The sequence below is a fragment of the Pleurodeles waltl genome, chromosome 6, assembly GCF_031143425.1.
Source record: "Pleurodeles waltl isolate 20211129_DDA chromosome 6, aPleWal1.hap1.20221129, whole genome shotgun sequence".
NCBI lineage: Eukaryota > Metazoa > Chordata > Amphibia > Caudata > Salamandridae > Pleurodeles > Pleurodeles waltl.
The window spans coordinates 19,355,398-19,383,315 of record NC_090445.1 but is presented as its reverse complement, the minus strand read 5'-3'; the positions used below and the strand labels follow the sequence as shown (position 1 = coordinate 19,383,315).

The window sequence follows — 27,918 nt, the reverse complement described above, 5'->3', positions numbered from 1 at the left end:
CGGTACCTGCTGGTGCCCCAAGTATCTGATTCTCCAGGTGCCCACAGTACCTCCATCTCCAGTACCTGCTGGTGTAACCATTACCTACTGATGTACCCAGCACCTGGAGGTGTAACTAGTACCAGCTTGTTACCAGTACCTGCTGGTAGCCCCAGTGGCCGCTGTGGGTTCCAGCACCTGCTGGTGGCCCCAGTTCCTGCTGGTGTTCCCAGTACCTGCTGGTGTTCCCAGTGCCTACTTCTCCAGGTGCCCCAGTACCTGCTGCTGCCCCAGTACCTGCTGGTGTACCCAGTACATGCACGTTTCTCCGGTACCTGCTGGTGCCCAAAGTATCTGCTTCTCCAGGTGCCCACAGTACCTCCATCTCCAGTAACTGCTGGGGTAACCATTACCTACTGATGTACCCAGCACCTGGAAGTGTAACTAGTACCAGATTGTTACCAGTACCTGCTGGTTCCCCAGTACCTACTTCTCCAGGTGCCCCAGTACCTGCTGGTGCTCCCAGTACCTGCTGGTGTCTCCAGTACCTGCTAGGCACACCAGCATGTACTGGGACCCACAGCAGTCACTGTGGACACCAGCAGATACTGGTGACACCAGCAGGTACTGGGACTCACAGTGGCCACTGTGGGTCCAGGTACTAACTGGCAGCTGGTATACTCATTATCTGCTGGAGTCCCCAGTGGCTTCTGTGGTACCAGTACCTGCTGGTATCTGCTGGTGTCCCCAATATCTGCTGGTGGGCCCAGAGACCACTGGGGGTCACAGTAACTGCTGGTATCCCTGGTACCTGCTGGTGCCCCAGTGGCCACTGTGGCGCCAGTACCTGATGGTGTCGCCAGTATCTGCTGGTTCCCCCAATGGCCGCTGTGGGTCCCAGTACCTGATGGTGTCCCCAGTGGTTGTAGTAGGTCCCGGTACCTGCTGGTGGCTCCATTATCTGCTGGTGTCCTCAGTATCTTCTAACGCCCGCCGTGACCGCGGTGGGTCTCAGTACCTACTGGTGCCCCAGTGGCTGCTGTGGTGCCAGTGCCACTGTAAAGCAGGTCCTTGCACTAGAAGCTACCCGAGCCGTACTCTGCCACCTGGCCAGTATGGGCAGGGCCCTCTGCTCTTGTGCCACACAAGGCCCTCGCCACCTCAACGAGCTACACGTGCACAGATACCAAGTCACCACCCAGCGCACCCACGTCTTTCCTCTGGGTTGGCATCTTCCTGGTTAGCTCGTGTATTTTAGGTAGAGGCCATTTTTTATTCTTTAGTCACCACCCCTTTAATCCATGGGCTTGGGTACTTTTAAAGGCCACAACTTTTGATCTGAGCATCGTTGGCAAACACAGATAGCATCCCAAAGGAAAGGTACAAGTGCCCGTAGCTGCAGTCCGTTTCAACACACCCAGGCCGCCCTAGGATCCCCTATAGGACACAATGTTACCTCAAATATAGCGCCTAATATGAGGGAGCTTTGCAGATATTTCAGGTTGTAAAGAGGGTTCTAGGACTGCTCTTATATTTGCATGTTTTCATTGTATTAAGCGAAGAATTGACTGCACATTGAGTTACTGAGAGTTATCTACTGGGTTTCACTGAATTCTGGTTTCTGCAGCACCTGTTTTTCATACGTTTTGGCCCCCACTGCTGCCTGGCAAACAAGCACTGAAAAAGCCAATAGTTTAAAGGTGTGTGTGCCCTCCTGATCCACAGAGCATAAAAATGTCAGACGCACTGGATTTGCCAGTGCTTATTTACCTTGGGCCTGATTTAGATTTTGGCAGATGGGTCACTCTGTCACAACGGCGACGGATTGCCCGTCCGCGGAAATATAATCCCCATAGGATATCATGGGATTTATATTTTGGCGGACGGGATATCTGTCTCTTTTGTGACGGAGTTGCCCATCCCCCAAAATCTAAGTCAGGTCCTTAGGGCTGCTTTAGATCCCGCTGCATGGAATACTCCATCACGAACGTGACGGGTTGGAATACGCCGTCACAAACCCGACGAATATCCCCTCTGCCGTATTACGATCTCCATAGGCTATAATGGGATCGTAATACGGTGGACGGGCTATTCGCCACCATTGAGACGGAGTAGCCCCTTCCGCAAAAATCTAAATTAGGTCCTTATCACTCTTGCTCCAAAAAGGACAGTTCATCCGGAGCAGCCCCACTGTACAGAGGGGTCAAGGGCAACGAGTTCAGACTGAACTGTTCCAGTTGGCCAAGGTCAGGCTGATTGTGTATTTTTGCACCCATCAACACTGGTTCTGTAATAAAAATAAAAAAACATGAACTGGAATGTAGCCCAAGTAATTACCAACCAACATTTGTGTTTTCTAGGAGCGGTGCCCTAAAGTGCGGCGGATGTACCCGGATGTGGTTCCTGTGCTCACTGTGCCAGGGCCACTGGAAATAGGAGATTGTGCAGCTGTGACAATTTTTGCATAGTTATAGACTTGCCGCATTTGCCACGCAATCCATCATCTGCCACATAATCTGCAGATTTTAATAAAAAAACTTTGTTTTTAGCTTGAATGGTTCAAAAGTTACTAAAAATGCAGTGACCCGTGTTGTTAAACTGTGGAAGGCCATTAGCAAAGCTGGACTGGTCACTTCTGTTGCTTGTTGCTATATTTGGGTGTTAATCTGGTACTAAGGAGGTGCAACCAGTGACCAGACAGTGCTACTAATCTTAAAAATTGTGAAATAATGAAGTTACACCATTATGAAATGTGCCACACTATGCTGCATGCTTTACCTTTTCTTGCCGCATAATTTACTCAACCTGCTGCATAATTTGGCCCTCTCCTGCTGCATAATTCTAGTGGCCTCTGACTATGGCCCTCATTATGATCATAGCAGTTTGGCCCGCCATGCCGGCAGTGGCGGCTGAAGCCGGCATGGCGGGCCAAACCGCCACATAGTGTACATGGTGACGGCCGCCACCGGCAGCCGTCACCCACCGCCAAGCTTCTGTCATCAGGCAGCCTGGCGGCGGGTTGAAACACCATCTGCCAGGGTAGCTGTGCTACCCTGCGGATAATGTTTCATTTCCTGCCAGCCTTTTCCTGGCGGGATATCCCGTGAGGAAAAGGCTGCGGGAGAGGGTGCCCCGGGGCACCCCTGGGGGCCCCTGCACTGCCCATGCACTTGGCATGGGCAGTGTAGGGGCCCCGGTGCAGAGCCCCGTTGCGCAGTGATCTGCACGACGGGTGCAACTGCACCTGCCGCACAGAGGCATTGACGGCGGCTCCCTGTGGAGCCGCCATCAATGTCCCGGCCGAGCCTTTCTGTGGGCCGGCGGGCGGAAACAATGTTTCCGCCCGCCGGCTCTCAGAAAAGTTCATTGTCTGCCCGGCGGGATTCCGGGGTCGCTGTCGGTCAGTGTTTTGACCGCCATCATGAACACGGCAGTTGTTTCCGCCGTGTTCATAATGACCACCTATGTCATAGGCCACAAGCCGACCTCACTGATGGACTCCCAGGACACTGAAGCCACCCTAGAGCTGTGGTGTGCTAGAATGAGGGCACGTGTGGCCTGGCAAAGACTGGTTTGCACCCGTTTATTCCTCTCTATAAAGGCAAAGTGAGCAAAACAATCATTGGCAATGACAATAGGTCTGGCTTTAAATAAATGTATGGCATTGTGAAGCATTACATGTAAATAGCATGGAGATTAATATGTATTTTTGTGGGAGTAAAGACCCATAAAACAATATTGGCGTAGGTTAAAAAGGTCTGAAGACAGTTGCACGGACAAGCCAGACCTGTACATCCATGTAGGTTAGTGGCTACCCTCCTCCCATCTGTGCTGCTGCCAGAAAAAAGCAGCTTAACTGTCTAGATATCTAAGGCACTTTAATAGCATTCCAGTGGCTTGTATGTGCCCCTCAAAGTACAACCTCAAAGTCTGAAAGTTCAAAGACAGGCTTAGTTCGTGTAAGGGCTCAGACTAAGGGCCTATTTTAGAGTTTGGTGGATGGGTTACTCCCTCACAAAGGTAAATCCCATTACATAGGATGCAATGGGATTTAGATTTCGGAGGACGGGATATCCCTCTCTGTTGTGACGAAGCAATCCCTCCTTGAAACCAAGCTCTAAGTAAACGAGACTGGCAAATCCAGCAGCTCTGGCATATTTATGGTCCTTGGAGCGGGAGTGCACACAAACGTCAAACTATTGTCTTTTCCAGTGCTTGTTTAACAGGCAGCACTGGGGAGCAAAAGCAAACATGTGATAAACGGGTGCCCAAGAACTCAGAAATCGGGTAACGCAGTAGATAACTTTCATTAACTTCAATGTGCAGTCAGTGCTTCATTTAATGCAATGAAAACATGTAAAAAACATGCATGTGTAAGAGTGGTGCTAGCACCTTCTTTACAACCTCAAAGATCTGCATAGCTCCCTCAACTTAGGTGCTAGATTTCTGTTAACATGGCGTCCTGTGGGCGATGCTTCTGGCGGCCTGGGTATTGCTGAAATGGGCTCCAGGCATGGGCACTGGTAGCCGGGCTTCCCTTTAAGTGGCCTTCTGTGGTAGCCAAAGATAACTTAGAGAATGACCACAGCTGGTAAAAGGCAAGCACTCTTTGGTGGCAGCAAACAAATTCTGTCCAATCAAAACGTGTACTCTCGTTTCACAACCTGTGGGCGGAGCTAAAGCCCTCTCTAGTGATGCTCACATAATTGTCTGACAACAGCTGCACTGTCAAGCCAGACCACAAGAAGAACAACTCCTGTGGCTGGAATTGACTCAAGCATTTCACACCATCACTTGTTCACCTGATGGACACTGACAAAACCACACACAGCCTGACCACGTTACACAACCAGTGACACATACAAGCTCCCACACACATTGACAACCTTATGATAATGCAGATATGACACAGAGAGCGGCGCTACACAAACGCAGTGACACAAACGCATTGCACTACCACAAGTGCACACTGACTATCACAGACAGGACCATACACACACACTCACAGGCACAGTGATAATGACACACACGCACTACACTACCACAAGTGCAAACTGACAGTGTCACACTGACCATCACAGACAGGACCATACACACACACTCACAGGCACAGTGATAATGACACACACGCACTACACTACCACAAGTGCAAACTGACAGTGTCACACTGACTATCACAGACGGGAGAATACACGCACACACACTGCACTAACACAAGTGCGCACTGACAGTGTCACACTGACTATCACAGACGGGAGAATACACGCACACACACTGCACTAACACAAGTGCGCACTGACAGTGTCACACTGACTATCACAGATGGCAGAATACACACACACTACTCTACCGCCGGTGCACAGAGGCGGAGTGCACACCGACAGACACACACACACGTGCACACGCACCATGATACAACCCTGGCCGCTGTGTCTCTGGTGCCCCACGTCTCCTCCACAGGGCCGCACCAACCCCCTTCTGTGGTGATGAACCGCACAGCGCCTAGAGGGCGGCGTCGGGGCTCTTTACTAAACATTGCACCCGGAGTCGGTTAGTTTCCAATTTTCCAAGCAACTGCCCCCCACCCTTCCAGCCCATCAAAGACAGTAACTAGAGCTGTGCCGGGTGGGGGCGGGCATGGGGGGGCTTCCATCCTCCGCGAGGCGCAGGCTCGTAAACCCCTCTATTTTCCCTGCCCCGCTGGGGGGCACCGTGGGTTAAGGGGGTGCTTCTCGCCAAGCCATCCGTGTGGGGTGGGGGGGCACCGAGAGGGAGAAGAAAGGGGGCAAATTGGAAGGAAATGGTCCATGAAGCGGCCGGTGATGGGGGGCACGGGGGGGGTTAAGGGGCGCATCTCGCGCGCATTAGCCGCCTGGCTGGGCTTCAATCGCCAGCGCGGAGGCAGAAAATGGACAAAGCATCTGTTTTTAAATGCCGCAGGTTCTCTCGGCGGGAGGGGGCGGGGTGTGCGGGGGGCTGGTGGGGGGGGGTGGAATAGATGCCACTGAATAGTTTCGTGCGCTCTGGAGGGCAAGTGAACAGTAATCCATGCAAGAGGCTATCTCTGGGAGGGGGGCGAGATGTGGGGGCATGGACAGGGTACTGTGCCATCAGAACAGGTTGTAGAAGGGCATGGGTAGAGTTGTGTGCCCTGAGAACAGGTTGTAGAAGGGCATGGGTAGAGATGTGTCAGAACAGGTTGTAGAAAGGCATGCGTAGAGTTGTGTGCCCTCAGACCAGGTTGTAGAAGGGCATCGGTAGAGTTGTGTGCCCTCAGAACAGGTTGTAGAGGGGCTCGGGTAGAGATGTGTCAGAACAGGATGTAGAAGGGCATGGGTAGAGTTATGTGCCCTTAGAACATGTTGTAGAAAGGCATGGGCAGAGTTGTGTGCCCTCAGAACAGGTTGTAGAAGGGCATGGGCAGGGTCCTGTGCCCTCAGAACAGGTTGCAAAAGGGCATGGGTAGAGTTGTGTGCCCACAGAACAGGTTGTAGAAGGGCATGGGTAGAGTTGTGTGCCCTGAGAACAGGTTGTAGAAGGGCATGGGTAGAGTTGAGTGCCCTGAGAACAGGTTGTAGAAGGGCATGGGTAGAGTTGTGTGCCCTCACAACAGGTTGTAGAAGGGCATGGGTAGAGTTGTGTGCCCTCAGAACAGGTTGTAGAAGGGAATGGGAAGAGATGTGTGCCCTCAGAACAGGTTGTAGAGGGGCTTGGGTAGAGTTATGTGCCCTTAGAACATGTTGTAGAAGGGCATGGGCAGAGTTGTGTGCCCTCAGAACAGGTTGTAGAAGGGCATGGGTAGAGATGTGTCAGAACAGGTTGTAGAAGGGCATGGGTAGAGTTGTGTGCCCTCAGAACAGGTTGTAGAAGGGAATGGGAAGAGATGTGTGCCCTCAGAACAGGTTGTAGAGGGGCTTGGGTAGAGTTATGTGCCCTTAGAACATGTTGTAGAAAGGCATGGACAGAGTTGTGTGCCCTCAGAACAGGTTGTAGAAGGGCATGGGTAGAGTTGTGTGCCCTCAGAACAGGTTGTAGAAGGGCATGGGTAGAGTTGTGTGCCCTGAGAACAGGTTGTAGAAGGGCATGGGTAGAGTTGTGTCAGAACAGGTTATAGAAGGGCATGGGTAGAGTTGTGTGCCCTCACAACATGTTGTAGAAGGGCATGGGTAGAGTTGTGTGCCCTCAGAACAGGTTGTAGAAGGGCATGGGTAGAGTTGTGTGCCCTCAGAACAGGTTGTAGAAGGGCATGGGTAGAGTTATGTGCCCTTAGAACATGTTGTAGAAGGGCATGGGTAGAGTTGTGTGCCCTGAGAACATGTTGTAGAAGGGCATGGGTAGAGTTGTGTGCCCTGAGAACAGGTTGAAGAAGGGCATGGGTAGAGTTGTGTCAGAACAGGTTGTAGAAGGGAATGGGAAGAGATGTGTGCCCTCAGAACAGGTTGTAGAGGGGCTTGGGTAGAGTTATGTGCCCTTAGAACATGTTGTAGAAGGGCATGGGCAGAGTTGTGTGCCCTCAGAAGAGGTTGTAGAAGGGCATGGGTAGAGTTGTGTGCCCTCAGAACAGGTTGTAGAAGGGCATGGGTAGAGTTGTGTCAGAACAGGTTGTAGAAGGGCATGGGTAGAGTTGTGTGTCCCGAGAACAGGTTGTAGAAGGGCATGGGTAGAGTTGTGTCAGAACAGGTTGTAGAAGGGCATGGGTAGAGTTGTGTCAGAACAGGTTGTAGAAGGGCATGGGTAGAGTTGTGTGTCCCGAGAACAGGTTGTAGAAGGGCATGGGTAGAGTTGTGTGCCCTCAGAACAGGTTGTAGAAGGGCATGGGTAGAGTTGTGTGCCCTCAGAACAGGTTGTAGAAGGGCATGGGTAGAGTTGTGTGCCCTCAGAACAGGTTGTAGAAGGGAATGGGTAGAGATGTGTGCCCTCAGAACAGGTTGTAGAGGGGCTTGGGTAGAGTTATGTGCCCTTAGAACATGTTGTAGAAGGGCATGGGCAGAGTTGTGTGCCCTCAGAAGAGGTTGTAGAAGGGCATGGGTAGAGATGTGTCAGAACAGGTTGTAGAAGGGCATGGGTAGAGTTATGTGCCCTTAGAACATGTTGTAGAAGGGCACGGGCAGAGTTGTGTGCCCTCAGAACAGGTTGTAGAAGGGCATGGGTAGAGTTGTGTACCCTCACAACAGGTTGTAGAAGGGCATGGGTAGAGATGTGTCAGAACAGGTTGTAGAAGGGCATGGGTAGAGTTGTGTGCCCTGAGAACAGGTTGAAGAAGGGCATGGGTAGAGTTGTGTGCCCTGAGAACAGGTTGTAGAAGGGCATGGGCAGAGTTGTGTGCCCTCAGAACAGGTTGTAGAAGGGCATGGGTAGAGTTGTGTCAGAACAGGTTGTAAAAGGGCATGGGTAGAGTTGTGTGCCCTCAGAACCGGTTGTAGAAGGGCATGGGTAGAGTTGTGTGCCATCAGAACAGGTTGTAGAAGGGTATAGGTAGAGTTGTGTGCCATGACAGCCGGTTGTAGAAGGGCATGGACAGATCTGTGCGCCCTTGGGAGTGGCTGTAAAAGGGGGATAGGAGGGGTGCCCTCAGAACTGGATTTAGAAGGGTGGGGTATGGCCTGTGTACCTCAGAGCTGATTCCAGAAGGGGGTTGGGTGGGCTGTGTGCCCCCAGAGCTGGTTGTAGAAGGAGATGGGATGCGAGGTGGTTGTAGAAGGGGGGTTGGGTGGGCTGTGTGCCCTCAGAGCTGGTTTTAGAAGGGGTGGGATGAGCTGTGTGCCCTCAGGGCTGGTTGCAGAAGGGGTGGGCTGGGTGCCCTCACAGCTGGTTGTAGAAGGGGTGGGCTGGGTGCCCTCAGAGCTGGTTGCAGAAGAGGTGGGCTGGGTGCCCCCAGGGCCGGTTGTAAAAGGACGAGGGTGTGTGCCCTCAGTGCTGGTTGTAGAAGGGGGGTGGGATGGGTTGTGTGCCCTCAGAGCCGGTTGTAGAAGGGGGGTGGGATGGAGTGTGTGTGCCCTCAGAGCCGGTTGTAGAAGGGGAATGGTGGGCTGTGTGCCCTCAGAGTCGGTTGTAGATTGAGGGATGGGCTCTGTGCTCTCAGAGGTGGTTGTAGAAGGCGTGGGCTGTGTGCCCTCAGGGCTGGTTATAGAAGGGGTGAGCTGTGTGCCCTCAGGGCTGGTTGTAGAAGGGGGTGGGGTGGGCTGTGTGCCCTCAGAGCTTGTTGTAGAAGGGGGAGGGATGGGCTCTGTGCCCTCAGGGCTGGTTGTAGCAGGTGGAGGGATGGGCTGGGTGCCCTCAGGGCTGGTTGTAGAAGGGGGCCTGTGTTGTGTGCCCTTAGAGCTGGTTGTAGTAGGAGGTGAGCTGTGTACCCTCAGGGCTGGTTGTAAAAGGACGAGGGTGTGTGCCCTCAGAGCCGGTTGTAGAAGGGGGGTGGGATGGAGTGTGTGTGCCCTCAGAGCCGGTTGTAGAAGGGGAATGGTGGGCTGTGTGCCCTCAGAGTCGGTTGTAGATTGAGGGATGGGCTCTGTGCTCTCAGAGGTGGTTGTAGAAGGCGTGGGCTGTGTGCCCTCAGAGCTGGTTGTAGAAGGCGTGGGCTGTGTGCCCTCAGAACTGGGTGTAGAAGGGGGATGATGGGCTGTGTGTTCTTAGAGCTGGTTGTAGAAGGGGTGGGCTGTGTGCCCTCAGAGGAGATTGAACAAGGGGTGGGCTGTGTGCCCTTAGAGCCGGTTGTAGAAGAGGGATGGGCTCTGTGCCCTCTAAGGTGGTTGCAGAAAGGGGAGGGGCTGGGTGCCCTCAGAGCTGGATGTAGAACGGGTGGGCTGTATGCCCTCAGGGCTAGTTGCAGAAGGTGGAGGGGCTGTGTGCCCTCAGAGCTGGTTGCAGAAGGGGGGGAGGGGTGCCCTCAGAGCTGGATGTACAATGGGTGGGCTTTGTGCTCTCAGGGCTAGTTGTAGAAAGGTGGGGGGGGTGCCCCCAGAGCTGGTTGTAGAAGGGGGATGATGGGCTGGGTGCCCTCAGGGCTGGTTGTAGAAAGGGTGGGCCGTGTGCCCTCAGGGCTAGTTGTAGGAAGGAGAGGAGGTGTGTGCCCTCAGAGCTGGTTGCAGAAGGTGGAGGGACTGGGGGCCCTCAGGGCTGGTTGTAGAAGGGGTGGGATGGGCTGGGTGCCCTCAGAGCTGGATGTACAAGGGGTGGGCTTTGTGCTCTCAGGGCTAGTTGTAGAAAGGTGAGGGGGGGGTGCCCTCAGAGCTAGTTGCAGAAGGGGGAGGGGCTGGGTGCCCTCAGAGCTAGTTGCAAAAGGGGGAGGGGCTGGGTGCCCCCAGAGCTGGTTGCAGAAGGGGAAGGGACTGGGTGCCCTCAGAGCTGGATGTAGAAGGGGTGGGCCGTGTGCCCTCAGGGCTAGTTGTAGGAAGGAGAGGGTGTGTGTGCCCTCAGAGCTGATTGTACCAGGGGGGCTGTGCTGTGCGCCTCAGAGTTAGACACAGTGGGCACACTGGTACATTTACAGGTGGGGTGAGCTGAGCGAGGCATGGGGAGGGCTGCGTGCCCCCTACTCTGAAGGCAGTAGTGTGCAGAGGCGAGCGTGAGCAGGGAGTGCGTGTACGTGCACGCGCCTGCGTGCGGGCACGTGCACCAGCCTCACAAGAGCATGGTAAACTAATGAGAGCTTTGGCAGAGCTGTACAAGAGTGGCCCTTAAGGTGTGTAAAGTGGGTGGTGGGGTGTCTGGAGAGGGCAGGACAAGGGTGCAGAGGAAGGCAGGGTGAGGGGTGCGAGGAGAACCGCAACCCGATGCATCTGTTTTATTAACTTTTTTCTTACTAAATTCCACATTGCATTTTTCAGCTTGTGGCCTCTGACCCCAGATACCACCAGGGTGCCAACCCTATGTACCCCCAACCGAAGGCTGCTGCTAAGTTGGGAACGCGTTGCCGGTCTTAGTCAAGTTACATTATGTGGGTTATTTGGGGTCCAATGATAACTCAATGTAATCTCTATGTCGCCCCCACCCACCCCAGATGAGACCCCTCCCTTACCTGGAGTATGCACAGCTGAGGTTCCTGCTCGAGTATTGCATGCCTCAGATGTTGTGGGTCTCCACTAGAACGGCTGCTGAGCCCTTAAAAAGATTTGTTTTTCCACTGCCCGGCTTGGCATGGAATACATATTCCTCCTGCCAAGCAGGTGCACCTCAGGCTGCAAAAAAGCACCCCTTATTGAATGTCCAGCATAACCGTGGTTTAAATAAAGCCCGATGTCTGTTAGGAGCTGTAGTTGTGCCCAGCTGACCAGGAGCACACAATTACTGCCCTCCAGTCCGGCACTTGGCACACTGGTGTAGGTTGGAGCCTACTAGGTCAACCAGAGCCATGCACTGCACTATTCCACAAACATATGTACAAAGGTTGTCCGTGTTTTAGGCAGAAGGTGCGAATCTTAAAGCTTTGTGTGCGGGGAGGTCCCCAGTCTTGTGAATAAGGAAAATGTCACTTACCCAGTGTACATCTGTTCGTGGCATGAGTCGCTGCAGATACACATGCTGTGCACATCCTGCCGTCTGGTGTTGGGCTCGGAGTGTTACAAGTTGTTTTTCTTCGAAGAAGTCTTTTCGAGTCACGAGACCGAGGGACTCCTCCTACTTCGATTCCATTGCGCATGGGCGTCGACTCCATATTAGATTGTTTTCCCCGCAGAGGGTGAGGTAGGAGTTGTGTATATTAGTAATAGTTCCCATGCAATGGAATGAATACGTATGTACATAATAAAGGTTAAAGTATGAAAATGTCACTTACCCAGTGTACATCTGTTCGTGGCATTATGGAGTCGACGCCCATGCGCAATGGAGCCGAAGAGGGAGGAGTCCTTCGGTCCCGTGACCAAAAAAGACTTCTTCGAAGAAAAACAACTTGTAATACTCCGAGCCCAACACCAGGCAGCGGACTGTGCTCAACATGTGTATCTGCAGCAACATATGCCATCGAACATATATTTACAAATGTTCAAGATCTACTTCTAAACGGCTACAGGCTGCCGGGGAGGCGGGTGGGCGCATGTGAATCTGCAGCGACTCATGCCACGAACAGATGTACACTGGGTAAGTGACATTTTCCGTTCGGTGGCATGTGTAGCTGCAGATACACATGCTTTGCATAGACTAGTAAGCAGTTCTCTCCCCAAAAGCGGTGGCTCAGCCTGTAGGAGTTGAAGTAGTTTGAAACAATGTTCGTAGTACTGCTTGACCTACTGTGGCTTGTTGTGCAGTTAACACATCTACACAGTAGTGCTTTGTAAATGTATGAGGCGTAGACCATGTTGCTGCCTTACATATTTCGTTCATTGGAATATTTCCTAGAAAGGCCATGGTAGCACCTTTCTTTCTGGTTGAGTGTGCCTTTGGTGTAATAGGCAGCTCTCTCTTTGCTTTAATATAGCAGGTTTGAATGCATTTAACTATCCATCTAGCAATGCCTTGTTTTGAAATTGGATTTCCTGTATGAGGTTTTTGAAAGGCAATAAATAGTTGTTTTGTTTTTCTAATTAGTTTCGTTCTGTCAATGTAGTACATTAGTGCTCTTTTGATGTCTAATGTATGTAGTGCCCTCTCAGCTACGGAATCTGGCTGTGGGAAGAACACTGGTAATTCTACTGTTTGATTTAAGTGGAACGGTGAGATAACCTTTGGTAAAAATTTTGGATTTGTTCTCAGAACTACTTTATTTTTATGTATCTGAATAAATGGTTCTTGTATGGTAAATGCTTGAATCTCGCTCACTCTTCTTAGAGATGTGATGGCAATCAAAAATGCAACTTTCCACGTTAAGTATTGCATTTCACAAGAATGCATGGGCTCGAAAGGTGGACCCATGAGTCTTGTTAAGACAATGTTGAGGTTCCATGAAGGAACAGGTGGTGTCCTTGGTGGTATGATTCTCTTTAAGCCTTCCATAAACGCTTTAATGACTGGTATTCTAAATAGTGAAGTTGAATGAGTAATTTGTAGGTAAGCTGATATTGCGGTGAGATGTATTTTTATGGAAGAGAAAGCTAGATTTGATTTTTGTAAATGTAGTAAATATCTAACTATATCTTTTGGAGATGCGGTTAATGGCTGAATTTGATTATTCTGGCACTAATACACGAATCTTTTCCACTTGTTTGAGTAGCAGTGTCTAGTGGTAGGTTTCCTAGCTTGTTTTATGACCTCCATACATTCTTGTGTGAGGTGCAAGTGTCCGAATTCTAGGATTTCAGGAGCCAAATTGCTAGATTCAAAGATGCTGGATTTGGATGTCTGATCTGTTGTGTTGTGTTGTGTTAACAGATCTGGTTTGTTGGGTAGTTTGACATGAGGTACTACTGACAGGTCTAGTAGTGTCGTGTACCAAGGTTGCCTTGCCCATGTTGGTGCTATTAGTATGAGTTTGAGTTTGTTTTGACTCAACCTGTTTACTACATATGGAAGGAGAGGGAGAGGGGGAAAAGCGTATGCAAAGATCCCTGACCAGTTCATCCATAGAGCATTGCCTTGGGATTGATCTTGTGGGTATCTGGATGCGAAGTTTTAGCATTTTGAGTTTTCCTTTGTTGCAAATAGATCTATTTGAGGTGTTCCCCAAATTTGAAAGTAATTGTTTAGTATTTGGGGGTGAATTTCCCATTCGTGGGTTTGTTGGTGATCTCGAGAGAGATTGTCTGCCAACTGGTTCTGAATCCCTGGAATAAATAGTGCTATTAGGCGAATGTGGTTGTGAACCGCCCAATGCCATATTTTCTGTGTTAGGAGGCACAACTGTGTCGAGTGTGTCCCTCCTTGTTTGTTTAGATAATACATTGTTGTCATGTTGTCTGTTTTGACAAGAATGTATTTTTGGGTTATTATGGGTTGAAATGCTTTCAGCGCTAGAAATACTGCTAACATTTCCAAGTGATTTATGTGAAACTGTCTCTGATGTATGTCCCATTGTCCTTGGATGCTGTGTTGATTGAGGTGTGCTCCCCACCCTGTCATGGAAGCATCTGCTGTTATGACGTATTGTGGCACTGGGTCTTGGAAAGGCCGCCCTCGGTTTAAATTTGTACTGTTCCACCATAGAAGCGAGATGTATGTTTGGCGGTCTATCAACACCAGATCTAGAAGTTGACCCTTTGCTTGTGACCATTGTGATGCTAGGCACTGTTGTAAGGGCTGCATGTGCAATCTTGCGTTTGGGACAATGGCTATGCATGAAGACATCATGCCTAGGAGTTTCATTACCATTCTGACTTGTATCTTTTGTTTTGGATACATGGCCTGGATTACTTTGTGAAATGTTTGAACCCGTTGTGGACTTGGAGTGGCAATCCCTTTTGCTGTGTTGATTGTCGCTCCTAAGTATTGCTGCGTTTGACACGGCAGAAGGTGTGACTTCGCGTAGTTGATGGAGAAACCTAGCCTGTGAAGGGTTTGTATGACATATTTTGTGTGCTGTGAACACTGTTTTAGCGTGTTGGTTTTGATTAGCCAGTCGTCTAAGTACGGGAACACATGTATTTGCTGCCTTCTGATATGTGCAGCTACTACTGCCAGGCATTTTGTAAAAACTCTTGGCGCAGTTGTTATTCCGAATGGCAACACTTTGAATTGGTAATGTATTCCTTGGAATACGAACCTTCGGTATTTCCTGTGTGAAGGATGTATTGGTATATGGAAAAACGCATCTTTTAGATCTAATGTTGTCATGTAGTCTTGCTGTTTGAGCAGTGGTATTATGTCTTGTAACGTGACCATGTGAAAGTGGTCTGATTTTATGTAGGTATTTAGGGGGTCATTCCAACTCTGGCGGGCGGCGGAGGCCGCCCGCCAGAGTTCCCCCGACAGAACACCGCTCCGCGGTCTAAAGACCGCTGCGGTGATTCTGTGTTTCCCGCGGGGCTGGCGGGCGACCGCCAGAAGGCCGCCCGCCAGCCCAGCGGGAAACCCCTTCCCACGAGGAAGCCGGCTCCGAATGGAGCCGGGGGAGTGGGAAGGTGCGACGGGTGCAGTTGCACCCGTCGCGAATTTCAGTGTCTGCTAGGCAGACACTGAAATTCTTTGTGGGGCCCTCTTACGGGGGCCCCTGCAGTGCCCATGCCATTGGCATGGGCACTGCAGGGGCCCCACGACACCCCATACCGCCATCCTGTTCCTGGCGGGCGAACCGCAAGGAACAGGATGGCGGTATGGGGTGTCGGAATCCCCATGGCGGCGCAGGGCAGCGGAAAACCGGCGGGAGACCGCCGGTTTTCCCTTTCTGACCGCGGCCAAACCGCTGCGGTCAGAATGCCCTTGAGAGCACCGCCAGCCTGTTGGCGGTGCTCTCGTGGTCGTTGGCCCTGGCGGTCAATGACCGCCAGGGTCAGAATGACCCCCTTAGTGTTCTGAGATCTAGTATTGGTCTCAGAGTTTTGTCCGTTTTGGGTATTAGAAAGTACAGTGAGTAAACTCCTGTGTTTTTTTGTTGAGTTGGTACTAATTCTTTTGCGCCCTTTTGTAGCAATGCTTGAACTTCTAGTCCTAGAAGATCTATATGTTGTTTTGACATATTGTGTGTTTTCGGTGGTACGTTTGGAGGGAATTGGCGAAATTCTATGCAATAACCATGCTGGATAATTGCTAAGACCCAAGTGTCTGTTGTTATTTCCTCCCAAAGTTTGTAAAAGTGGCTTAGTCTTCCCCCCACAGGTGTTATGTGATGGGGGTGTGTGACTTGTGAGTCACTGCTTATTTTGAGGGGTTTTGGAGCCTTGGAATTTTCCTTGATTTTTTGGGAATTGGCCCCCTCTAAATTGCCCCCGAAAACCTCCCCTCTGGTATTGACCCTGGTAGGTAGGCCTTGTTTGTGAGGTTGTGGTTTCTGTGGGTTGACCTCGAAACCCTCCCCTAAAAGGTGTTTTCCGAAATGTGCCTCTGCTCTGCGGGGAGTAGAGTGCGCCCATGGCTTTGGCTGTATCGGTGTCCTTCTTGAGTTTTTCGATGGCAGTGTCTACCTCCGGCCCAAACAATTGCTGTTCATTAAACGGCATATTGAGCACAGCCTGCTGGATTTCCGGTTTGAACCCTGAAGTGCGCAGCCATGCGTGCCTTCGTATTGTGACTGCAGTGTTTATTGTCCTTGCAGCTGTATCTGCTGCATCCATGGAAGACCGTATCTGATTATTTGAGATACTTTGTCCCTCTTCCACCACCTGTTGCGCTCTTTTTTGGAACTCCTTGGGTAAGTGTTCGATGAAATGTTGCATTTCATCCCAATGAGCCCTGTCGTATCTTGCCAAAAGTGCTTGTGAATTGGCGATATGCCACTGATTTGCTGCTTGTGCTGCAACCCTTTTTCCCGCAGCATCAAATTTGCGGCTCTCCTTGTCTGGAGGTGGTGCGTCGCCTGAGGTATGAGAGTTGGCTCTCTTACGAGCTGCCCCCACAACTACTGAGTCTGGTGTTAGTTGTGTTGTAATATATATTGGATCAGTGGGCGGTGGCTTATATTTTTTCTCCACCCTTGGAGTTACGGCTCTGCCTTTAACTGGATCCTGAAATATTTGTTTTGAATGTCTTAGCATTCCTGGGAGCATGGGAAGGCTTTGATATTGGCTATGGGTGGAGGATAGGGTGTTAAAGAGAAAGTCATCCTCAATTGGTTCCGAATGTAAGGACACATTGTGAAACTCGGCTGCCCTTGCGACCACCTGTGTATAGGATGTACTGTCCTAAGGTGGTGACGGTTTTGTAGGATAAGAATCTGGGCTATTGTCAGACACTGGAGCATCGTAGAGGTCCCATGCATCGGGATCATCCTGACTCATTGTGGTATGAGCTGGTGAGTGCATCAGTGGTGGAGTTGTTGCTGGTGATGCATGTATTGATGGTGGTGGAGACGGTGGTGGGGTTGTTTTCTTTGCCACCTTTGCCTGTGGTTGCTTGTCCTTTTGTTGAAAGGCAAGTTTCCTTTTTATTTTGATTGGGGGAAGAGTGGTTATCTTCCCTGTGTCCTCATGAATATGAAGCCTTCTTTGTGTGTAGTCAGGCTCTGCAGATTGAAGCTCCTCTCCAAATCGATGTAATTGGGAGGTTAGTCCTTGTTCCTCTGTATAGGAACTAGTTTTCGGCTCAGAGGCTGGCTGTTTCGGAACCGAAACCTTTTCGGAAGTCTTTTTAGGCTCCGAAGAAACCTTCTTTGTTTTCGGCGTGTCTCAGTGCCGAAATTCTTCGGTGCCGCTGTCTCTATGCCGAAGTTTCTCGGAGCCGCCATCTCGGCTCCGAGGTTGCTGTGTGGCGGTATCTCGACCGGAGTCGGATGACTTCGGCACCAGCATGCCCTTTTTCGGTGCCTTGGATGGGTCACCTATTTTTCGGGTTAAGCCATGGCCTGTTGGCGGTGGCGTCCCCTGAGCTTTTGTAGACTTCTTGTGAGTCTTGATTTTCGACGTCTTACTCACGGTTTTGGTTGTTTCTTCGGCGTCGAGTTCTTCCGAATCTGACTCGCGGACAGAAAAAGCTTCTTCTTCCTCCTCGAAACGATCTTGACCTGTCGGCGTGGACGCCATTTATAGTCTCCTGGCTCTTCGGTCTCTCAGCGTCTTCCTCGACCGAAACGCTCGACAGGCTTCACAAGTATCCTCCTTGTGCTCGGGGGACAAGCACAAGTTACAGACCAGATGGTGATCCATATACGGATACTTGTGATGGCATTTTAGGCAGAAACGGAATGGGGTCCGTTCCATGAGCCTTGAAGTCGCACGTGGCCGGGCCGACCAGGCCCCGACGGGGGATGGAAAAAACCCCGAAGGGCCACCGGAGCTCTTCAAAATTCGGTGTCGATTTGTTCTAACTAACCCGATACCGAACGCAAACAATACCAACGTTTTTTTCCCAGATTCTAACTAACTTTCCGACCCGAAACATGGAGCGAAAAGGAACACGTCCGAACCCAATGGCGGAAAAAAAAAAATCTAAGATGGAGTCGACGCCCATGCGCAATGGAATCGAAGTAGGAGGAGTCCCTCGGTCTCGTGACTCGAAAAGACTTCTTCGAAGAAAAACAACTTGTAACACTCCGAGCGGAAACACCAGACGGCGGACTGTGCACAGCATGTGTATCTGCAGCTACACATGCCATCGAACACAGCAGACTTGGCTGATGAACCCTGTCCAGCGTCAGAGGTGGAGCAGCCGAGCAAAAACTGCACTTTGTGTTTGCACAAACTGCAGCCGAGCAAAAACAGCACTTTGTGTTTGCACAAACAGCAGCCGAGCAAAAACTGCACTTTGTGTTTGCACAAACGGCGGCGAGCAAAAACTGCACTTTGTGTTTGCACAAACGGCGGCGAGCAAAAACTGCACTTTGTGTTTGCACAAACTGCGGCTGAGCAAAAACTGCATTTTGTGTTAGCACAAACTGCGGCCAAGGAAAAAACTGCGCTTTGTGTTAGCACAAACCGGGGCAGAGCAAAAACTGCTCTTTGTGTTAGCACAAACTGCAGCCAAGCAAAAACTGCTCTTTGTGTTAGCACAAACTGCAGCTGAGCAAAAACTGCTCTTTAAGGGCCATATGTAACAACGCATTTTCCCATAGACACAGAATGGGTAAAACCCTTTGATACATCTGGCCCTTAGTTAGTACAAACTGCAACTGAGCAAAAAAACTGCACTCGGTGTTAGCACAAACTGCGGCCGAGCAAAAACTGCTCTTTCTGTTAGCACAACTGCAGCAGAGCAACAAAAACTGCACTCTGTGTTAGCAAAAATAACCTGCTCTTTGTGTTAGCACAAACTGCTGCCGAGCAAAAACTGCTCTTTGTGTTAACACACACTGCAACTCTTTGTGTTACCACACACTGCAACCGAGCAAAAGCTGCTCTTTGTGTTACCACACACTGCAACCGAGCAAAAGCTGCTCTTTGTGTTAACACACACTGCAACCGAGCAAAAGCTGCTCTTTGTGTTACCACACACTGCAACCGAGCAAAAGCTGCTCTTTGTGTTACCACACACTGCAACCGAGCAAAAGCTGCTCTTTGTGTTACCACACACTGCAACCGAGCAAAAGCTGCTCTTTGTGTTACCACACACTGCAACTCTTTGTGTTACCACACACTGCAACCGAGCAAAAGCTGCTCTTTGTGTTACCACACACTGCAACCGAGCAAAAGCTGCTCTTTGTGTTAAGTTGGGCTCCTCGAGGGGCAGAAGCGGTGCTAACCTGCTGGAATACTCTTGTGCGCAATGTGCTGCCCATGGAGGTTGTTTTCAGTATAAATCACAACATCTGAATGCTCATTCTACATGCAGGATGTAACAAGAGTGTAACTTTACTTTCCTGAACTCCAATCTTAATAAAAAAAAAAACACATTACCTTGGGGTTTTCCAGAATGCCAGCTTCATAGCTGTGAAAAAGGGCAGAAAAGAAGAATTATTTAAGAGGGGGGCCATCTTCCTCCCAGCACTGGGTGTAGCACAAACAGTAGTATCCTGTAGTATCCTGTAGTACTCCTCTGTGTACTGTGCATGACTTTATATAGTAGGAGTATTCTGGGAATACTCACGTACACTGCGTACCCAGAGGGAGCACAAGGCCCTCTTTGCACTTACACTGAGAGGGTGTTCGATGCTTTGGGGCTGATTCACAAAGGCACGTGAGAGGGCATAAAAGTGTACTCCTTGGGCACTGCCCACAATACTAATAAACACTTTTGTGAACCAGCCGGATAATGTGGGGAACAATTCACAAAGTGCACCACAGCTGCCGTAAGCTTCGGGTACCTGGGGTGGGCTAGAGAATGCACATGGGATGCCAGCCTCAGAGAATGCATACGGGATGCCACCCTCAGCCTGTGAGTGCATGGGGTGCATGAAGAGGACATGGAATCAGGTGGGTACCTGGGATGGACTATAGAATGTACACAGGATGCCAGCCTCAGCCTGTGAATGTATGGGGCACATGGTGAAGAGGACATGGAATCAGGTGGGTACCACGGATGGACTACAGAATGCACATGGGATGCCAGCCTCAGCCTGTGAGTGCATGGTGAAGAGGACATGGAATCAGGTGGGTACCAGGGATGGACTATAGAATGCACACAGGATGCCAGCTTCAGCATGTGAGTGCATGGGGTGCATGGTGAACAGGACATGGAATCAGGTGGGTACCTGGGATGGGCTACAGAATGCACACGGGATGCCAGCTTCAGCCTGTGAGTGCATGGGGTGCATGGTGAACAGGACATGGAATCAGGTGGGTACCTGGGATGGGCTACAGAATGCACACAGGATGCCAGCCTCAGCCTGTGAGTGCATGGGGCACATGGTGAAGAGGACATGGAATCAGGTGGATACCTGGGATGGGCTACAGAATGCACACGGGATGCCAGCTTCAGCCTGTGAGTGCATGGGGTGCATGAAGAGGACATGGAATCAGGTAGGTACCTGGGATGGGCTACAGAATGCACACGGGATGCCAGCCTCAGCCTGTGAGTGCCTGGTGAAGAGGACATGGAATCAGGTGGGTACCTGGGATGGGCTATAGAATGCACACGAGATGCCAGCCTCAGCCTGTGAGTGCATGGGGTGCCCGGTGAAGAGGACATGGAATCAGGTAGGTACCTGGGATGGGCTACAGAATGCACACGGGATGCCAGCCTCAGCCTGTGAGTGCCTGGGGTGCCCGGTGAAGAGGACATGGAATCAGGTGGGTACCTGGGATGGACTATAGAATGTACACAGGATGCCAGCCTCAGCCTGTGAATGCATGGGGCACATGGTGAAGAGGACATGGAATCAGGTGGGTACCACGGATGGACTACAGAAAGCACACGGGATGCCAGCCTCAGCCTGTGAGTGCATGGGGCGCAAGGTGAAGAGGACATGGAATCAGGTGGGTACCACGGATGGACTACAGAATGCACATGGGATGCCAGCCTCAGCCTGTGAGTGCATGGTGAAGAGGACATGGAATCAGGTGGGTACCAGGGATGGACTATAGAATGCACACGGGATGCCAGCTTCAGCCTGTGAGTGCATGGGGTGCATGGTGAACAGGACATGGAATCAGGTGGGTACCTGGGATGGGCTACAGAATGCACACGGGATGCCAGCTTCAGCCTGTGAGTGCATGGGGTGCATGGTGAACAGGACATGGAATCAGGTGGGTACCTGGGATGGGCTACAGAATGCACACAGGATGCCAGCCTCAGCCTGTGAGTGCATGGGGCACATGGTGAAGAGGACATGGAATCAGGTGGGTACCTGGAATGGGCTACAGAATGCACACGGGATGCCAGCTTCAGCCTGTGAGTGCATGGGGTGCATGAAGAGGACATGGAATCAGGTAGGTACCTGGGATGGGCTACAGAATGCACACGGGATGCCAGCCTCAGCCTGTGAGTGCCTGGTGAAGAGGACATGGAATCAGGTGGGTACCTGGGATGGGCTATAGAATGCACACGGGATGCCAGCCTCAGCCTGTGAGTGCCTGGGGTGCCCGGTGAAGAGGACATGGAATCAGGTGGGTACCAGGGATGGACTATAGAATGCACACGGGATGCCAGCCTCAGCCTGTGAGTGCATGGTGAAGAGGACATGGAATCAGGTGGGTACCAGGGATGGACTATAGAATGCACATGGGATACCAGGAGATGTAAAATGTACAGGAAACGAAATGGAAGAGGGTGGGACAAAGCCATGCGGAAGGGGAAGAAATGCAAAAGGGAGATGTAGAGTACTGGGGGTAAAAAGAAAATGCGAAGAAGCAGTAAACAAGGTGGGCATTCATACACTGGAGCCAGGGGATTATAGCAGGAAAATCAGGTGGAATTCTGAACCACAAATAGTTAAATTGCAAAAGGTAGATAAGTTAAAACAAGGCAAGGTAAGGAGGCGGGAAAGAAGCAGGACATGGAATCTGCAGGAAATGCAGGCTTGAGGCCCACACTAGTACTATCAGTGTTTGGGCCGTCAATGGTAGTTCATTCAAACTGCATAATAACTCCCTCATATATCACTTGACACTCTGACACTCACAAAAGACAAAACTGCCGTGGGCCATGTCCATCACCATGCACTCTACTAGCCAAGACAATAAACCACCCATCTTCAACTGCACAGGCCTTGGATAACCCAAGAGGTCTGCCACGTGCCGCTGGCCAACCGAGGATTTCATTTAGTTCACCACTGCGGGTCCCAACTAGCTACATACTACTGCCACTTCCTGACTTTTCACAATGACAATCAGATATGGGATAATATTATCAAAGTCCATCCCAAGGGATCTCCATCTCTCCCTTCAACATGGGCCTGCTCAGAGCCACTGACCTTAAACAAAGTATCTCACCTGTGCAGTAACCAGCTCAGTAAACTTTGTCAGAACACCGTAAATTGTGCACCTCTATCCCACACTTCCCACACAGAACAAAAACAAGGACAATTCTCTACCAGCCACAGACCATACATGGTGTTGCATGCTACCTATGTAGGCAAACAGTTCAGCACCCCAAGTGTGGGCTGCAAGTGCTACATATATATCTTGCAATATAATTTAATTGAATACTCTCTTGCAGCTCTATGGAAGTTGTGTTCCATGCTGAATTCGCGGTGATGGCCCTATGCACCCGACCTCCGCGTAGAGGGATCGGTCACTGTCAGCGGGCTTACTCCCAAGACTGGGGGAGTACACGTGGGCAGGAAGCCCACTCTGCCTACCTTCTCAGCCCTGGTGACAACGCTGGCCAGGCCTCCACCTCGATGTTATGTGTCACTTTGTGCTATGTTATGTTGTGTTATGTTATGCTTTGGTATGCTACATTACATTATGTACTACTCTGTTTCATATGTTATGTATGTTTTGTTATGCATCTATGAAGTCCAGCACTGAGCACCAGAGCCCTTACCTATGAAGAGACCCATTACCTTCGGTGCTGGAGGCCTTGTCTATCAAGAGGCTCATAACCTTCCGGTGGTGGAGGTCTTGTCTATGAGATGAAGAGACTTATTGCCCTCCGTGGGGGGTCCTTATCTTCGCAGGGGTCTGTTGCTCTCTGGCTCTGGAATTCTTTCTATGAAGGGACGTATTTGCCTTTGGTGCTGGAGGTCTTGTCTATGAAGAGGCTCATTGCCTTCTAGTGGTGGAGGTCTTGTCTATGAAGAGGCTCATTGCCTTCTAGTGGTGGAGGTCTTGTCTATGAAGAGGCTCATTTCCTTCAGTGCTGGAGGACTGGTCTATCAAGAGGCTCAATGCCTTCCGGTGGTGGAGGTCTTGCCTACGAGATGAAGAGACTTATTGCCCTCAGTGGGAGGTCCTTATCTTCACAGGGGTCTGTTAATCTCTAGCTCTGGAACTCTGGTCTATGAAGAGGCTCATTGCCTTCGGTGCTGGAGGTCTTGTCTATGAAGAGGTCCATTGCCTTCAGTGCTGGAGGTCTTGTCTATGAAGATGCTCGTTGCCTTTGGGCTGAAGGTCTTATCTATGAAGAGGATTATTACCTTCAGATCTGGAGGTCTTGTCTATGAAGAGGCTCATTGCCTTCGGGGCTGAAGGTCTTGTCTATGAAGAGGATTATTACCTTCAGAGCTGGAGGTCTTGTCTATGAAGAGGATTATTACCTTCAGATCTGGAGGTCTTTTCTATTAAGAGGCCCATTGTCTTCAGTTCTGGAGCTCTTGTCTATGAAGAGGCTCCTTGCCTTCGGGGCTGAAGGTCTTGTCTATGAAGAGGATTATTACCTTCAGAGCTGGAGGTCTTGTCTATGAAGAGGCTCATTGCCTTTGCTGCTGGGGGTCTTGTCTTGTCTATGAAGAGCCTCATTGCCTTCGGTGCTGAAGGTCTTGTCTATCAAAAGGCTCATTGCATTCCGGTGGTGGAGGTCTTGTCTACCAAGAGGCTCATTGGCTTCCGGTGGTGGAGGTCTTGTCTATGAGATGAAGAGACTTACTGCCCTCCGTGTGGGGTCCTTATCTTCGCAGAGATCTGTTGCGCTCTAGCTCTGGAATTCTTGTCTATGAAGAGGATTATTGCCTTCAGTGCTGGAGGTCTTGTCTATGAGGAGGCTCATTGCCTTCGGTGCTGGAGGTCTTGTCTATGAAGAGGCTCATTGCCTTCGGTGCTGGAGGTCTTGCCTATGAAGAGGCTCATTGCCTTCAGTGCTGGAGGTCTTGTCTATGAAGAGGCTCATTGCCTTCGGTGCTGGAAGTCTTGTCTATGAAGAGGCTTATTGCCTTTGGTGCCTGAGGTCTTGTCCATGAAGAGGCTCATTGCCTTAGGTGCCTGAGGTCTTGTCCATGAAGAGGCTCATTGCCTTAGGTGCCTGAGGTCTTGTCCATGAAGAGGCTCATTGCCTTAGGTGCCTGAGGTCTTGTCCATGAAGAGGCACATTGCCTTAGGTGCCTGAGGTCTTGTCCATGAAGAGGCTCATTGCCTTAGGTGCCTGAGGTCTTGTCCATGAAGAGGCTCATTGCCTTCGGTGCTGGAGGTCTTGTCTATGAAGAGGCTCATTGCCTTCAGTGCTGGAGGTCTTGTCTATGAAGAGGCCCATTGCCTTCAGTGCTGGAGTTCATGTCTATGAAGAGGTCAACGTTCCTTCAGTGCTGCAGCCCTTGACAATGAAGGGGCCCACTGCCATGCAGTGCTGAAGTTCTTTTCAGTGAAAAGGTTCATTGTCTCCCTGTACCCTAGTCCTTCTCCATGAAGAGACTCATTGCCCTCCGGTGTTGAAGTCCTTGTACATGAAGATTCTTATTGCCCTCCAGAGTTCCAGTGTTCATATATGAAGATGCTCATTGCCATCCAGGGTTCCAGTGTTCATCTATGAAGATGCTCATTGCCCTCCTGTGCTTATTTATGAAGCTGTTCACTGTCCTCCAGTGTTGCAGCCCTTGTCTATGAAGATGCTCATTGCCCACCAGCGTTCCAGGGCTCATCTATGAAGATGCTCATTGCCATCCAGTGCTGCATCCCTTGTACATGAAGATGCTTATTGTCCTCCAGGATCCCAGTGTTCATCTATGAAGATGCTCATTGACCTCCATTGCTTAGCTATGAAGATGCTCATTTACCCCCAGTGCTTTGCTATGAAGATTCTCATTGCCGTCCATTGCTTAGCTATGAAGATGCTCATTGCCCTCCAGTGCTCTAGTTTGTGTCTCTGAAGATGCTCATTGCCCTCCAGTGCTTAGCTATGAAGATGCTCATTTCCCCCCAGTGCTTAGCTATGAAGATTCTCAGTGCCCTCCATTGCTTAGCTATGAAGATGCTCATTGCCATCCAGTGCTCTAGTTTTTGTCTATGAAGATGATCATTGCCCGCCAGTGCTTAGCTATGAAGATGCTCATTGCCCTCCTATGCTCCAGTGCTTAGCTATGAAGATGTTCATTGCCCTCCAGTGCTTAGCTATGAAGATGCTCATTGCCCTCCATTGCTCCAGTGCTTATCTATGAAGATGTTCATTGCCCTCCAGTGCTTAGCTATGAAGATGCTCACTGCCCTCCAGTGCTTAGCTATGAAGATGCTCACTGCCCTCCATTGCTCCAGTGCTTAGCTATGAAGATGCTCATTTGCCCTCCAGTGCTTAGCTATGAAGATGCTCATTGCCCTCCAGTGCTCCAGTGCTTAGCTATGAAGATTCTCATCGCCCTCCGGTGCTTAGCTATGAAGATGCTCATTGCCTTCCAGTGCTCAGCTCTGATGTTCATTGCCCTCCAGTGCTGCATCCCTTGTCCAGGAGGAGGCAGTTGGAATCTCTCAATAGGATAACTCTGATGCAAGGCTTCAGCACTAAGGACAGAGAGTAAGCCCTCCATTGTCCTGAATCTCCACAGCATAACCAGACCACATTACATAGGGGGTGATTCTAACTTCGGCGACCGCTGAGGGTATTTTGGGATTTGCCCTGGGCTGGCGGGCGGCCGCCCGCCAGCCCAGGGCAAATCAACCTTCCCACGAGGACGCCGGCTCAGAATTGAGCCGGCGTAGTGGGAAGGTGCGACGGGTGCAGTGGCACCCGTCGCGTATTTCAGTGTCTGCATAGCAGACACTGAAATACTTTGTGGGGCCCTCTTACGGGGGCACCTGCAGTGCCCATAACATTGGCATGGGCACTGCAGGGACCCCGCGGCACCCCCTACCGCCATCCTGTTCCTGGCGGGAGACCCGCCAGGAACAGGATGGCGGTAGGGGGTGTCAGAATCCCCATGGCGGCGGAGCGCGCTCTGCCGCCATGGAGGATTCTGCAGGGCAGCGGGAAACCGGCGGGAGACCGCTGGTTTCCCGCATCTGACCGCGGCCGAACCGCCGCGGTCAGAATGCCCTGCGGGGCACCGCCGGTCTGTCGGCGGTGCTCCCGCCGACCCTGGCCCCGGCGGTCTCGGACCGCCGGGGTCAGAATGACCCCCATAGTGCTGAGAGTGCAGGATAGCCATGGGGCGAGGAGTCCGCACCAAAGAGAAAGTGCGGTGTCACAGGAATGTGCTCCCCATGGTACTGAACCTTCCTTAGGACTGAGCTCACCTTAGGACTGAACTCTGCTTGCTACCATACTCTCCGTCATTCTGTACTCTCCTTGGTACTGAACGCTCCATTGTACTGTGCTCTCTGTGTAACTGTGCTCTCCCTAGTACTGAGATCTCTTTATACTAAAGTATTAAACTCGCCTTACTACTGAACTTTCTTTACTACTGAGCTCTCAGTGGTACTAAGGTCTTCTTGGTACTGCACTGTACTTGAAGCTCAGCAATCTTTGGTACTGAGATGTCCTTCCTACTGACCTCTCCGTGGTACTGAGCTCTCCAATGTACTGAGTTCTCCATGGTACTGTGCTATCTTTGACACCGAGCTATCCTTCCTACTGAGCTCTCTGTGGTACTAGCATCTCCATGGTACCGAGCTCTCCATGGTACCGAGCTCTCCTTGGTACTGAGCTTTCCATGGCACTGTGCTATCTTTGGTACTCAGCTATTCTTTCCTAATGAGCTCTCGGTGGAACTGAGCTCTCCATGGTACTGTGGTACTGTGCTATCTTTGGTACTGGGCTATCCTTGGTACTGAGCTCTCTCTGGTAGTAAGCTCTCAGTGGCACTGAGCTCTCCTTGGTCCTGCGCCCTTCATTATAAGTAGCTCTCCTTGGCACTGAGCCTCCATGGTACTGCCCTATTCTTCCTACCGAGCTCTCTTTGGTACTGAGATCTAATGGTACTGAGCTCATCATGGTACTGAGCCCTTTATTATAAGAAGCTCTCATTGGTACTGGGTCTCCATGTTACTGCCTTATCCTTCCTACTGAGCTCTCCTTGGTGCTGACCTCCAATGGGACTGAGCTCTTCATGCAACTGAGCTCTACATGGTACCGAGCTCACATTGGTACTGAGCTCTCCATGGCACTGAGCTCTCCATTATAAGAAGCTCTCCTAGGTACTGGGTCCCCAGGTCTGCTCGATCCTTCCTACTGAGGTGTCCTTGGTGCTGAGCTCTAATGGGACTGCGCTCTTCATGGCACTGAACTCTACATGGTACCGAGCTCACATTGGTACCGAGCTCTCCATGCGACTGAGCCCTTCATTATGAGTAGCTCTCCTTGGTACTGGGTCCCCAGGTCTGCTCTGTCCTTCCTACTGAGGTGTCCTTGGTGCTGAGCTCTAATGGGACTGAGCTCTTCATGGCACTGAACTCTACATGGTACCGAGCTCACATCGGTACCGAGGTCACATTGGTACGGAGCTCTCCATGGTACTGAGCCCTTCATTATGAGTAGCTCTCCTTGCACTGAGTGTCCATTGTACTGCCCTATCCTTCCTACTGAGCTCTCTTTGGTACTGAGCTCTAATGGTACTGAGCTGTCTTTGGTACTGAGCTCCACATGGTACTGAGCCCTTTATTATAAGAATCTCTCCTTGGTACTGGGTCTCCATGGTACTACTCCATCCTTCCTGCTGAGCCCTCTTTGGTACTGAGCTCTAGTGGTACT

At 50.8% G+C, this 27,918-nt stretch overlaps 1 protein-coding gene across 1 annotated transcript in view; it reads right to left on the bottom strand.

Annotated features, from left to right (window-relative positions):
* ASS1 (argininosuccinate synthase 1) overlaps positions 1 to 27,918 on the bottom strand; it is a 271,201-nt gene that overhangs the window by 137,607 nt on the left and 105,676 nt on the right. Inside the window, exon 9 of the mRNA XM_069237057.1 lies at positions 19,326 to 19,356. Coding sequence (XP_069093158.1) covers positions 19,326 to 19,356 — 31 coding nt within the window. The remainder of the gene's footprint in view (positions 1 to 19,325; positions 19,357 to 27,918) is intronic.